Source organism: Ceratotherium simum, chromosome X (assembly GCF_057802395.1).
Source record: "Ceratotherium simum simum isolate JZ-2026a chromosome X, ASM5780239v1, whole genome shotgun sequence".
In the NCBI taxonomy this organism is placed as follows: domain Eukaryota; kingdom Metazoa; phylum Chordata; class Mammalia; order Perissodactyla; family Rhinocerotidae; genus Ceratotherium; species Ceratotherium simum.
Window position 1 is genome coordinate 21947001 of NC_141940.1, and position 14840 is coordinate 21961840.

At 34.9% G+C, this 14840-nt stretch overlaps 1 protein-coding gene across 9 annotated transcripts in view; it reads left to right on the forward strand.

The window, feature by feature from the left end:
* SMARCA1 (SNF2 related chromatin remodeling ATPase 1) overlaps nt 1–14840 on the forward strand; it is a 69360-nt gene that overhangs the window by 22706 nt on the left and 31814 nt on the right. For 6 of the 9 annotated variants that reach the window (XM_087426822.1, XM_014792806.2, XM_004437309.3 and 3 more), the window contains exons 12-17: nt 370–491; nt 3129–3164; nt 4113–4265; nt 6524–6656; nt 7418–7566; nt 10028–10147. In XM_087426822.1, the coding sequence (XP_087282948.1) occupies nt 370–491; nt 3129–3164; nt 4113–4265; nt 6524–6656; nt 7418–7566; nt 10028–10147 (713 nt within the window). The remainder of the gene's footprint in view (nt 1–369; nt 492–3128; nt 3165–4112; nt 4266–6523; nt 6657–7417; nt 7567–10027; nt 10148–14840) is intronic. The other 3 variants (XM_087426823.1, XM_087426824.1, XM_004437310.3) reach the window with 1 other exon arrangement.

Consider the following 14840-nt stretch of genomic DNA (forward strand, 5'->3'; position numbering starts at 1 on the left):
TAGGAAGAGAACCTTGGAAGCAGCATGAGGGATCTACTGAAGATGAGAGACTGGAAAGAGGAGACTAGTTGGGAAACTATTGTGGTAGTCCAGTGAAAGACTGTGTGGACCCATCACTCATTCTCAGGACGGAGTAAAGGCAGACTTTAAATCATCTCAATACGTGTGGAGGATTTTGAAGGCCTTAAAAATGCATAACTCAACAAATGCATAATTCTGTATGTATCCCTTGAAGGTCTGTGTGTGTTTAGTGGAGTGTTCATGTGCTGTAGATTTATATTGCATATGATGTTTACTTTTATTTTTATAACTTTCATGTTGGTTTTACACAAGTTGAATAACTTGCTTTTTTTTTGTGAAATGTTTTAGGTTCAAGGGTTCTCATTTTTAGCCAGATGACTCGCTTGCTGGATATTTTGGAGGATTATTGTATGTGGCGTGGTTATGAGTATTGTCGACTGGATGGACAAACCCCACACGAAGAAAGAGAGGTGAGGAAGAGAAAATAAAATAAGACTTCAGAAATAAGAGTTCAATTAAGCCATGTTTTTCATCATTAGGTAGTTTTGAATTTTGGCCTTTTCTTTAGCTAGGTTCATTGAATTTTTCACTGCCACCTCTCTCTCTCTCTCTCTGAGATCTTCAGTTTGGCTTCCATTACCCTGACTCTTTACAAATCGTCCTTTCCAGGGTCTTTAACGACATCTTCACTTATCTAAAGACACTACGCCATTGTATCCTTACCTCCTCTAACCACTGCTATCTCTGACCTTTTGATTACTGTTTCTAAGCTTAGTCTTTGACCTCTGATTCTATGTCATTTTCTTGATTTGCCTCCTACAGTAGACCCTCGCCATTTGTGGAGTTTAACAGTTCAGATTTTCCAGTTTATGAGCAACTCTAAAGACTCATGAAACATAGTAATTTGTAAAAGGAATAATCTCAGTCTTACAGAGATTTTGTAAAACTGAAATGGGACAACATAGGTATGGGTGCTTGTCATGCATTTGGATCTTAGAGTAGTAAAAGATTGGTGTGCAGGAGTGAGTTGCTTAGTTAACATGGAAGCCTAGCACCCAGTATCTTTCTCAAATTTGGAAATTCTTACAGATCTTTAGATTATCCCTCACAAATGTCATGGGTCTAATGTATTTTAAATCCTTTAAAGCACTTTTTTCGGGGAGGGCTTTGCTAATTTATCTTCTCTTTTCTGTGATCCTTCAGGCTCTGTCTTTGGCCTCTGTTTTAAGTCTATACTCATGCTCTGGGCAAAGATCGTGATTCCATGGTATAGTGGAAAATGCATTGAACTTGGTTTCAGAAGACTTGAATTTTAGCACCAACTCCACCACTTTGTAGTGTATGCAAGCCATTTAATTCTCTGAGCCTCAGTATCTTTAACTGTATTATAAGGGTAATATTAATACCTAGGCTTCTTTTTTCTGACAATACAATGATCATTGGATATAGTAGGTATGAATGCAGTTTCTAAACTGTGTAGTACAGTATATATTGCATTTTAAACTGTATTGCAGTATATATCCCATGTCATGAAATTGCACACAGGCCTTTTTATCTCTCAGCTTTAGGGCCCCTTCTCAGGCTACAAAGACTCTCAGCCCCTGTCCCTCTCCTTCCACAGCTGCAGTGGGCATTCTGTCCCTTGCACACCTCCTTGTTGAAGCCTGGCTATAGCATAGGATAGTGTCGACAGCAGGCATTAAGGGTTTCCTGCTACTCACTGTGGGGAAATAGTTGCAGTAACATTTACAAATGTGGGGGTGTTTCAAAGCTTACATTGTTCCCTGATCCGTAGTATTTTACTCTCTCTGAAATGGTAACCTGAAGCTTTATTGGGCTATTGCTGATATATTCCTGAGAATAGGTTTCTCCAAATCCATAGTAAGCATAGACCATTATAGTACCATTCAAGATTGCCTTTCTTCCTGGAATAAAGATGATACTGAGGGAGAAGAGTAGGCTGTCTGACCTCAAATAGCCTATTTGCATTTCTGACTAATCTCTCTGCTCATGAACAATGTGGACTTTACCTAATTATTCCCAAATTCTTCTGGTTTCTTAAAATTTCAAATAACGTTTTCCCTTCAGAGACTTGGAATTACATGTATTGACTTTAGATACAGTAAAGTCAGAGCTGTTCATTTTTTTGTTTTGGAAATGCCGTTATGTTGTTGTCCACACAATCATTTCATTTGTTTTCACAATAAGAAGGGGAAGACCACATTTGATTCCTTACTCTAATTGTTTGCTAGCTGTTAATAAACAATTCTTTCTCAGTAGCTCTCAGATTTGCCCTTTCTCCATTGCTACAGCTAAATTCAGCTAGCTAAGTCTCTGGTCATCCTCTGACTCAGTTCCTGTAACCTTTACTTAATTGGCCTCCTTACGTTTATAGGGAAAGGAACTAATATTTGTCAAGCAACTATTATAAGCTGGGCAACTTACAGTTCCAATTGAATTCTCCCAGCAGCCCAGTAAAGTATTGGTGTAATTTTCTCCACTTGAAACTGTGTCTCAGAGAGGTTAAATGCTTGCTCAGAACCACATATGTGATAAATGGTAGAGTTATTATTCACGTCCAGGTTTTTGCTATTTCCTCTACACCAAATTGCCTCTCACTACACTATGCTGCTTTCTATACTGTCCCCTCTATATGGACTGTGGCAGTGAGTCACCTTTTCTGCCGGCAACTTTTGACCATGCCATTCCATTCATTAAAAATATAACTTCCTGTATTTTGTGATTATAAAATTAATATGTGATTGCAGAAGGAAATTTGGAAAATAAAGAAAAGTCTTTCTGGCCAATATTTTATGTATATATAATATATATAAGTAATTTATATTATGCTATATACAGTATATATAAAGTTCCATATCCTCATACTTTTTATTCAACATTATGTTGTACTTTCCTATGTCAGTAAAAAAAAAATCATTGTAAAAATAATTTTAGTGTAATATTTCATCCTATGGACATACTATAAATAATTTATCCCCTTATTGTTGATCATTTAGGTTGTTTCCAGTTTTTCACTATTATAAATAATGCTAAAGTGCAAGTCCTTATACATAAATCTTTGTGCACATTTCTGATTATTTCCTTAGGCTAAATTCCTAGAAGTGGAATTACTGGGTCAGAGGGTATGAACATTTTTAAGACTCTTGATGCATATTGCCAAATTGCTTTCCAGAAAGGTTGTACCAATTTACACTCCCAGCAGCAATGTATGAGAGTGCCCGTCTCACCGCCCCCTCGTCAACATTGAGTATTATCATTTTTTTTAATCTTCAAAAAATGGTATTATGTTGTTTTAATTTGCATTTATTTGATTACTAGTGAGATTGAACATTATTCTTGTGTTTATTAGCCATTCGTATTTGTTCTTCTGTGGATCGTCTGTTCTTGTTTTTGCTCATTTTTCTATTGGGGGGGGGTCTTAATTTTTTTTTTAATTAATTTGTATGAGATCTTTATATAGTAAGGATATTAACATCCCATTAATTTTTAAGACGCTTTACTAAATATCCCTGGATTACCTTCCTGATATTCCTTATTACTTCCGTTTGCTCCTTTTTCACCATACGGAAATAAGTCTACTTACTTTCCCCTTTATCTGTTGCTTTCATTCCCATTTCTAAACCTTTTTCTCTTTTGATTGGTCTTCTAAACTGTACCTTCTTTATTAATCCTTTATAAAATAATGGGAATGAAATTGAGATATCTGACATTTTACCCCCTAGGTAAATTTCAGCTCTCACTCAATTAAAACATTTTTACTATTATTGTTTTAAAATAATTTAAATGATCTACTACTTGCTTAGTTGAATTTATCTATGTGATTGTTCTAAGTTTGTCTCTATTGATGTAAGCTTCTAAAGAGTAGGAACTTTATGTAATATACTTTCTACAGCAATTCACACAGTATAGTATATAGATAGATGCTTAAATATTTTTGAAGATTGAAGAGTATTATAAAGTGGGATTTTGAGTATGCATGTTAAAAATGTTTATTTCTTTCTTAAGTACTCTGGTAATTTGATTTTTCTCTCTTTTTCTTCCATCTCCTGTGTCAATTAAAAAAAAAAAAGGAAGCAATAGAGGCCTTTAATGTTCCGAATAGTAGCAAATTCATCTTTATGCTGAGTACAAGGGCTGGAGGTCTCGGAATTAACCTGGCAAGTGCTGATGTGGTAATACTATATGATTCAGACTGGAATCCACAGGTTGATCTACAAGCTATGGTTAGTAATCTTTAATGGTGCCAGAAATTTATCTTAACTCAGAATACTATTGTTATTTATATAGCACAAAGGTAATTTATGATGAAAGGGTAACAACAATTTTTTGAGAGGTTTTGTATATGTTAAAATAGATTATCCTGGAAAACAAAGTTGCTGTGCTACTTGCAAAAACAAAGGAAATTAAAACAAACAAACACACCCCAAATCCAACTATAGCATTTGTATCTTGATTTTGGCTTTTATCATGAAACAGAAATGTCGTTTTTCCCCAATCCTGAATATTGAGAGGACACATACATGTGTTTTAATGAAAAGGGTTATAAAGTTCTGCTTAACAACTAAATATATTAAAATCCTTAGCACTGAAATTGGAAGAGGTCGGATTTTAACTTTTGTAATAAAACAATTGCGATGAGAAGGTAAAAAGATAACAAAGGAATATATTCCAGAAAAATATTTATTACCTAAGGACACCATCAAAAACTATTCTATCCTTTTTTTTAAAAAAAAAAAATCAGAGAGCCAATTTTCTTACCTTTCATCATGGTGTCATTTACTGAATTAGAGCTGCAACTTCTGTCAGTGTGACTCACATTTTAAGATAAAGAAATATAATTTCAGAAGTAAAAAGATGCAAAATAGCTGTGCATTCAAAATCCCAAGGAGTTATGAGACAATTGACAGTCTTTGAGAGCAACTAAAGTCATATGCCAATGAGGCATAGCTTAGAAGTCCTTCCTTTTCTTTTATAATAGAGAATTGTAAAAATATTGACCATTGGGACATTTTTAAATCAACATGCTTTGGCATAATTATTATTACTTTAGCAGAGTACCAAACTCCTTGTTTGATATGACTAAGTAGGAGTAAGCCCCAGTAAGTAACAGTGTTACTGAACTGGAAAATCTGTTGATGATAACACTTCATTTCCTTAAAAGTGTTGGAGTATAGCTGATGTTTCACGATTTACTGACCTTTTTTTTTTTATGGTGAGGAAGACTGGCCCTGAGCTAACATCCATTGCCAATCTTCCTCTTTTTGCTGAGGAAGATTGGCCCCTGAGCTAACATGTGTGCCTATCTTTCTCTATTTTCTATGTGGGATGCCACCACAGCATGGCTTGATGAGCGGAGTGTAGGTCTATGCCTGGGATCCAAACCTGCAAACCCCAGGCCACTGAAGCAGAGCGTGTGAATTTAGAGCGTGTGAATTTAACCACTATGCCGCCGGGCCAGCTCCATGATTTACTGATTTGATTTTGAAATTTCAATGTGTAGGGGTGTTGTGTTCTTTTTCGATATGCTGTGTTAAAACTGTTTTTTTTTTTTTTTAAAGATTTTATTTATTTATTTTTTCCCCCCAAAGCCCCAGTAGATAGTTGTGTGTCATAGCTGCACATCCTTCTAGCTGCTGTATGTGGGACGCGGCCTCAGCATGGCCAGAGAAGCAGCGCGTCGGTGCGAGCCCGGGATCCGAACCCGGGTCGCCAGCAGTGGAGCGCGCTCACTTAACCACCAAGCCACGGGGCCGGCCCTGCTGTGTTAAAACTGTTACTGGGCTCTAGTGTTTTTATATGTAGTACAAGGGCTGTTTTGAACCCCGTTTCTTTGATTTTTTTTTCTCAACTACGCTCCTCCCTTCACCTATTTGCCCTAGCAGCTTCTGTTTTTTAAAAACACTCCCCAAGCTGTTTTTATATTATCAGAACTTGCCATCTGTCACCTCTATCAGCTATAAACAATAGGACCAATTCTAGACCACTATATAGTAAGGATATTAATATTCCATTAATTTTTATGACCCTCTGCTACAGATCCCTGAATTGCCTCAATAAGCAGAAAGACCTGCTTCATGATGAGATAAAGCTGACTCTTGCCACCATAGCAATCCTTGTTAACTACTTTGCCCGTCACTTCCAAAACTCCTTGCTAGTGTGGAAGATGCTTGTATTTAGTGGCTTAAAGTTATTTAGTAATTTAACCCAGAAGTGTTCAGTTCCATCTAGCTCTCATCTTAAAGGAGCTTTGCCTGTTGTCTTTCTGGAAGTTTTCTATTAATGGTATGGTAGAATGTTTGCAGATTTCTTTGTTCCTAAGGGTCTCTAGATATTCCTAATATTCATCATCCTCCTTTCAAAAGTGGCAAGTCTAGAGATATCAGGAACTAATTTTATTTTCAGAATTTTATAGTATATGGTGGCTATATTATACATTTTATCCAGAATACCCAATATCTTATATTAGGATTCTTTCTACTAGGATCGAGCACATCGTATTGGTCAGAAGAAGCCAGTACGTGTGTTCCGTCTCATCACTGACAACACTGTTGAAGAAAGGATTGTAGAAAGAGCTGAGATTAAACTGAGACTCGACTCAATTGTTATACAACAAGGTATTTATATGTATAAACTTAATTAGATGGGTTTTTTTTGCAAAAATACGTGCAATTTTCTTCAAAGGAGATTACTTTTAATGAAAGTTGACCAAAAAAATTTGCAAACTTAGTGAGAGAAAAAAGTTAGTTAAAAAAAATGTTAATTTAGATGTTCCTAATTTAAAGCCTTGCATTCAATATATGGAATAGAAAGTTGAACATCACTAGCTTATAGTTGAATGTCAATGGCATGTCTTTTGAAGTACCTGATATTATTTAGCAGATAAAATGTCTAGTTTAAAAATTTTTAAAGCATGTTATTAGAGGGCACCTTTCCATACAGAGAAATTGGATCTGAAAAATGAAGTTTCAACATGAAAAAATGTTTCTGTCTTTTTGAGTTTTAACTGAATTTTACAGAAGGAAATTCATATTGAAATAGAAGGTATGGTAGAAGAAAAACTTGTAGAATTGTTCATTGAAAAAATAACTTTAAAGCTCACTAATTTTCTGTATCTTATAAAGCTTTACTTATGGTTAAATGTAGTAGTGTCTGATTAGAAATATTATGCTATGCTTTCTCTGAAATATAATTGAATATAGAACTTTTATTTTTATTATTAGGAAGACTCATTGACCAACAGGCTAACAAGCTAGCAAAAGAGGAAATGTTGCAAATGATACGTCATGGGGCCACACAGGTTTTTGCTTCTAAAGAAAGTGCACTGATAGCTTCTCTGGAATATAATTGAGTATACAAATTTTATTTTTATTATTAGGAAGACTCATTGACCAACAGTCTAATAAGCTAGCAAAAGAGGAAATGTTGCAAATGATACGTCATGGGGCCACACATGTTTTTGCTTCTAAAGAAAGTGAGCTGACAGATGAAGACATTACAACTCTTCTGGAAAGAGGGGAAAAGAAGGTTAGTTACAATGGCATTTTGCTTTCATGATGGATTGCTTTAAAATCAACATACTTCAGCATGCTTATTGTATGTGTGTTATTTCAAATGCATGTTTCAAACTGCGTGTTTCAAATGACTCATGGTCTAAGAATTTGTAGATTTATATCCAGGGGTAATTTAGTTTTTTTTAGTTTAATTTTTGATGAGAAAGACTAAGAACCAGAGTTTAAATTGAGTGACCTTATACCTCATGTTTATTGAAAATAATGTTGGTATTTACTTAAAAGCCAAATAAATTTTGTGTTCAATTACGTGTATCAGGACCGCATTTTTATGACTTTTTTCCCACTGGATTAGAAATTGTCTGTTGATACATTGTGTTAACTGAAGATCTTTTATGAACATTTCATGAAATATTGAAGCATTATTTTTTAAGTATAATAAGCTGTTTCAGAATATTGCAATTTTGTGTTGAATTTACCTTTTTTCACAAACTATTATGGGTAATTTCAAACATAAGCAAAAGTAGATAAACTAGTGTAATGAACCCCCATGTACTTATCACCCATTTGCAACAACCATCAACTAGTCCTGCCTCATTCATACCCCCAATTCATCTTCCCTCCTTTTGGATTATTTTGAAGCAAATTTCAGACATATCATTTCAGCTGTAAATGTTTCACTATGTGTTTCTAAAATATAAGAACTCTTTTTAAAAACATAATCATTATGGGGCTGGCCCTGTGGCGTAGCGGTTAAGTGTGCACGCTCTGCTGCTGGCGGCCTGGGTTCGGATCCCGGGCGCGCACCGATGCACTGCTTGTTCAGGCCGTGATGTGGTCGCATCCCACATAAAGTGGAGGAAGGTGGGCACAGATGTTAGCCCAGGGCCAGTCTTCCTCGGCAAAAAGAGGAGGATTGGCATGGATGCTAGCTCAGGGCTGATCTTCCTCACACACACAAAAAAACAACAAAAAACATAATCATTATAGCATTGTCCCACCTCAAAAACCCCAATAATTCTTTAATAACATCAAGTATCCAGTTAGTGTTCAAACTTCCAGTTGTCTCATAAGTAGCTATACCTTTTTTTTTGAAACAGTTTTCTTTTTTTTTTGAATCAGAAAGCACTTAAGGTCCACACATTGCCATTAGTTGATATGTCATCTGTATCTTTTTTGATTTGTTAGTTCTCCCTCCATTTATGTATTATTTCCCTTGTAGTTTATCTGGTGAAGAAACTGGGTTGTTTGCCTTTTGAGTTGCTCATGGTCTGGATTTTGCTGATTCCATCCCCATGGTGTATTTTACCATGTTCATTTATTTACTATATTTCCTGTAAATTGGTTGAATTTACTTTTCAGACCATTTTTTGTTCTGAGATATATCTATCTATCTATCTATCTCTCTCTATATATATATCTATATATATATATAATTTTTTTGCATTACATTCCCAGGACTTATTTATTTTATAACTGAACCCCCAATCCCCCACCTCTGGCAACCACCAATCTATTCTCTGTATCTATGAGTTCAGTTTTTTTTTTTTTTTAGATTCCATATATCAGTGAGATTGTATGGTATTTGTCTTTCACTGTCTGACATATTTCACTTAGACTAATACCGTAAGGTCCATTCATGTTGTTGAAAATGGCAGGGTTTCTTTTTTATGGCTGAATAATATTCCATTGTGTACATATACACCATGTTTTATTTGTCCATTCATCCACTGATGGACACTTAGGTTCTTTCCATGTCTTGGCTATTGTAAATAATGCTATAATGAACCTTTGGGTGCAGATATCTTTTTGGGTTAGTGTCTTTGTTTCCTTCAGATAAATACCCAGAAGTGGAATTGCTGGATCATATGGTAGTTCTATTTTTAATTTTTTGAGGAACCTCCATACATTTTCCGTAGTTGCTATATAGTGAGAATTTACATACAAGGTTCCCTTTTCTTCACATCGTCACCAACATTTGTTATTTCTTTTCTTTTTGAGAATAGCCATTCTACCAGGTGTGAAGTGATATCTCATTGTGGTTTTGATTTGCATTTCCCTGATAATTTAGTGATATTGAGCACCTTTTCATGTATCTGAGGTCATATCTTGAATTTTGAGCAATCTTGTGTTACTATGTTTCATATTAGTATGCAAAATGTGTTGCTTAATCTAAGTTTGCCTTTATTTTAGCATTAGCTATTTGTCCCATTAAATTATGCAATAGAAATTATAATATGGCTACATCTTCAGTGATAAAAATTTTTAAAGAAAGGTTAAATACTTTAAGTATTTAAGTATTTAAAATACTTGGAACAAGTTAAATTTATATTCAAATTTGATATTAGTGTTGTATTCTTACCTTGTAAGTTAACAGATTGTATATTTCATGTGAAAACCAGACTTTTATAGAGAATCCACAGATTTTTATAGATAATTCAGTGATAATTTTCTAATTTCAATGCATTCACCTTTAGACTGCAGAGATGAATGAACGCTTGCAGAAAATGGGAGAGTCTTCTCTGAGAAATTTTAGAATGGACACTGAACAAAGTTTGTACAAGTTTGAAGGAGAAGATTATAGAGAGAAACAGAAGGTAACTTTTTACCCTCAACCATTAAACTCTCAAATTAGCATTTCTCCCCATAGCAATTATGAAAAACACTGGCACTTACCTATTACAATACCCTACTGTAGAGTGAAATTTGCTGTAGGTCAAAAGATCTCATGCAAGGGCTATCTTTAATGAATTTTGCTGGTTTATTATTACTGTTATTACCATCATCATCATCATTGTTTTTGCTGCTGTTGCTGCTACTACTACCCCTTTTGTTTTTGAGAAGCAGTATAGGATTTTGGTTGAGTTCCTGGATTCTGAAGCTGAAATCCTAACTCTATCACTAATTAAGTGACTTTCGATACTCAGTTTTTTCACCTATCAAATGGAAGTTATAGTAATTAGATCATAGAGTGATTCTGAGGGTTAAATGAGTTAATACTCATAAAGTAACTAGAACAATGCATAGCACTTACTATTAACTACATTACTAATAATATTATTATTAACATGTAGTTACTTAAATGCCAGAAGGACTTTGTTATAGCTGGTCTCATTTATAAAATAATGCCTTGTAATATACTGCATGGACAACAAGAGTCCTATGAAGAAATGAGAGTTTTAGTTATTTTGTTTGTTTAAACTGAAATTATGGCTGTAATTTTTAAAACTTTTTGTTTTGATATGACTTTAGACTTTATTGCAAAAAACAGTACAGAGTTCGCATATATCCTTCACTCAGCTTCCCCTAATGTTAACAACTTACATAATCATAGTATAGTTATCAAATCCAGGAAGTTAACACGTTTTTCCCCGAATGTCCTTTTCCTGTTCTAGGGGATACTATCTGGGATCCCACATTGAGATTTTTAAAAACAGAGTTTAATTTTTAAGGGCAATTTTAGGTTCACAGCAAAATCGAGCAGAAAATATGGAGTTCCCTTATTCCTACTGCCCCCACGCAAACACAGCCTCCTCCACTAATAACATCCCACACCGGAGTGGTACATTTGTTACAATCGAACCTACGTTGACACATCATCATCATCTAAACTCCGTCGTTTATGTTAGGGTTTACTCTTGGTGTTGTATGGGTTTGGATAAATGTATAATGACTTGTATCCATCATTATAGTATCATAAAGAATACTTTCAGGCCGGCTCGGTGGCGCAAGCGGTTAAGTGCGCTCGCTCAGCTGCAGCGGCCTGGGGTTTGCCGGTTCAGATCCTGGGCACGCACGGATGCACCGCTTGTCAAGCCATGCTGTGGCGGCGTCCCGTATAAAGTGGAGGAAGATGGGCATGGATGTTAGCCCAGGGCCAGTCTTCCTCAGCAAAAAAAGAGGAGGATTGGCAGATGTTAGCTCAGAGCTGATCTTCCTCACACACACACACAAAAGAATAGTTTCACTGCTTTAAAAATCCTCTCTGCTTTGCCTATTCATCCCTCCCTCCCCTCAACCCCTGGCAACCACTGATCTTTTTACTGTCTCCATAGTTTTGCCCTTCCGGAATATCATATAGTTGGAATCATATAGCATGTAGCCTTTACAGATTGGCTTCTTCCACTTAGTAATATGCATTTAAGTTTCCTTCATGTCTTTTAATGGCTTGATAGTTCATTTCTTTTTAGTGCTGAATAATATTTCATTGTCTGGATGTGCCACAGTTTATGTATCTATTCACCTACTGAAAGATATCTTGGTTGCTTCTAAGTTTTGGCAATTATAAATAAAGCTTCCATAAACATTCATGTGCAGGTTTTTATGGGGACATAGATTTTCAACTCCTTTGGGTAAATACCAAAGAGCACAATTACTGGATCGTATGGTAAGTGTATGTTTAGTTTTATAAGAAACTGCCAACCTGTCTTCCAAAGTGGCCATACTATTTTTCTTTCCCATGAGCAATGAATGAGGGTTCCTATTGCTACACATTATTGCCAGCACTTGGTTTTGTCAGTGTTCTGGATTTTTGCCATTCTAATAGGTGTGTGGTGGTATGTTGTTGTTTTAATTTGCGTTTCACTGATGACGTGTGATGAGCATCTTTTCATTTGCTTATTTGCCATCTACATATCTTCTTTGTGGACGTATCTGTTCAGGTCTTTTGCCAATTTTTTAATCAGATTGGTTGTTTTCTTATTGTTGAGTTCTAAGGTTTTTTTGCATATTTTGAATTAACAGTCCTTTATCAGATATGTCTTCTGCAAATGTTTTCTCCCAGTCTGTGGCTTGTCTTCTCATTCTGTTGAGCCACATTGCATTTTTGTTGTTGTGTTTCCTTAGTCTCTTCTAATCTGTGATAGTTCTCAGTCTTTCATGACCTTGACACTTTTGAAGAGTACTGGTCATTTATTTTGTAGCTTGTCTGTCACTTGGAGTTTGTCTGATGTTTTCTTGTGATTTGATTGAGATTATGCATTTTTGGCAAAAATGCCATGGAAGGGATGTTATGTCCTTCTAGTACATCATACCAGGCAATGTATGATATCACCATGTTGTATTACTGGGGATGTTAACCTTGATCATTTAGTTGAGGTAGTGTCTGCTGGGTTTCTCCACTATAGGGTTACCATTTTTCCCTTTGTAATTGATAAATACCTTGGGGGAGATACTCCTCAAACTTTTACCAACTGATTTTAGTATCTATTGGTGGAGTTTGCCTGCAACAGTAATTAATGTGGTGTTTACCTAATGATAATTTTGTATTTCCTTCATTCCATCTACATTTATTAATTGAGATCTTTCTGTAAGGAAGAGTTGTGCCTTCTCCCCATTTGTTTATATACTCAGTTATTCATTTATATCAGCATGGACTCATGGATATTTGTTTTTCTTTTGAGTTATTATATTTTTCTATCATTATTTATTTTGTTGCTCAAATTGTTCCGTAAAGCTGTTATGTATTTTAACTGACAGAAGTGAATTTTATTAAAATAAAAAAAGCTTATTCTGGGGCCAGCCCGGTGGCGCTCTGCTTTGGTGGCCCGGGGTTCGAGGGTTTGGATCCCGGGCCGGATCAACACACTGCTTGTCAAGCCATGCTGTGGTGGCGTCTTATATAAAGTAGAGGAAGATGGGCATGGATGTTAGCCCAGGGCCAGTCTTCCTCAGCAAAAAGAGGAGGATTGGCAATGGATGTTAGCTCAGGGCTAATCTTCCTCACAAAAAAAAAAAGCTTATTTTTGGTTATCGATTTTACTGAAAAATGAGAGGTGAGCCATTTTAGTTCGCATTGCAACTAGTATGCTGATAATGCTTTGTTGCTATCATTATTTCTGGTAGTTTTTAGTGTCTTGACTTAAATCTATCTGGTTCTTTTATCTGTAACCTTAATTCAGATTTCTTATATTTTATTCTGATGAGATGGAGGTGATGGCCTGCATGCACAGGATGGAAATTGCCTTCCTAATATGCTGTTTAGATCTCATTATGTGATACGAATTTTATTAATTTTACAATTATTCCTGCAGGCTTATTGGTATTAAAAGTGTTTTATAAAGTGGAAAAATATTCAACAGTGAAGAGTCTAAATATCAGTCAAGCTTCTTATCTATGTTCTTAGAAGAAAATTAGACTTAATAAAATACTTGTCTATTTCTAATATAACAGGTTTTCCTGTGCTTCTAATTCTAGCAAAATAATGATTCACAGATATAGAGAAATTTTAATACTAATAATTATTATTTATATTTTTATAATTGAATGTCTGACCAAATCAGAATTTTTTCTGAATATTCTGAGTTGAGATTATATTTTATTTATATTTTATTTCTGTCTTTTCATATTTTCTAGATAGGTTCTTAAAATAGGTTCATATTATCCTTTGAAGAGAATTGAAAACCAGCAAGAATGTTGTTTATACATAAATCATGGGAATTACACAATGAGGTAGATTTTCATATATGATTTGTTCAACTAGTTGCATTACTTTACAACCATACCTGCTAAATTTAATGACTGACATTGATCCTGAATAAAGTAACCTGAATAAGTTTGTATTAGTGTATTCTTGTCTAAAACAAACTAATTCAGCATGATTTATTCTCCTTTTGAAAATTCAGGAATTGGCCTTTAACACTTATTTCAAATTTGAATACCTAGACCTTCAAACAAGTGTAGGTTAAATGGCCAAATACATTACTTTTAGAAAGTTAATTTAAATTATTATTGATTTTCACCCCAATTGAGACAAATAAAATATTGGTTATTTATAAAATATGTTTTCCATTACTATCATCTCACATTAATCCATCTGAGGGGGAAAAAATAAAACAAAACTCATTTCACTGCTCTGGGTATTTCTCATTTTACATAAACAAACATTATACTATGCATATCTCATAGACTCTTAGAGTTAAAAAAGAGACCTTAAAGGTCATTTAGTCTAACGTTTTTTATAATTAAGAAATCCCATCATATGTATGGTGGTGGACAATAATTAGACTACTTGGGGTGACCACGATGAAGTCTACTCAGAAATTGATAAACAATAATGTGCACCCTAAATTATGCAATGTTATAAACCATTATGATCTCAATAAAGTTGCTGGAAAAAAAAAAAAGAAATCCCATCTATAGTATTTAGGACAGTGATTCAGCCTCTGTTTGAATGTGGTCACATTGGGAATCTTACTCCTTTCAGGATCATTTCCCTGTTTTTTATTCTCTGGTTCTCAGACAACTGATTGAACTTATAAACTCCTTGATGGAAGAGATTATTTTATTCTT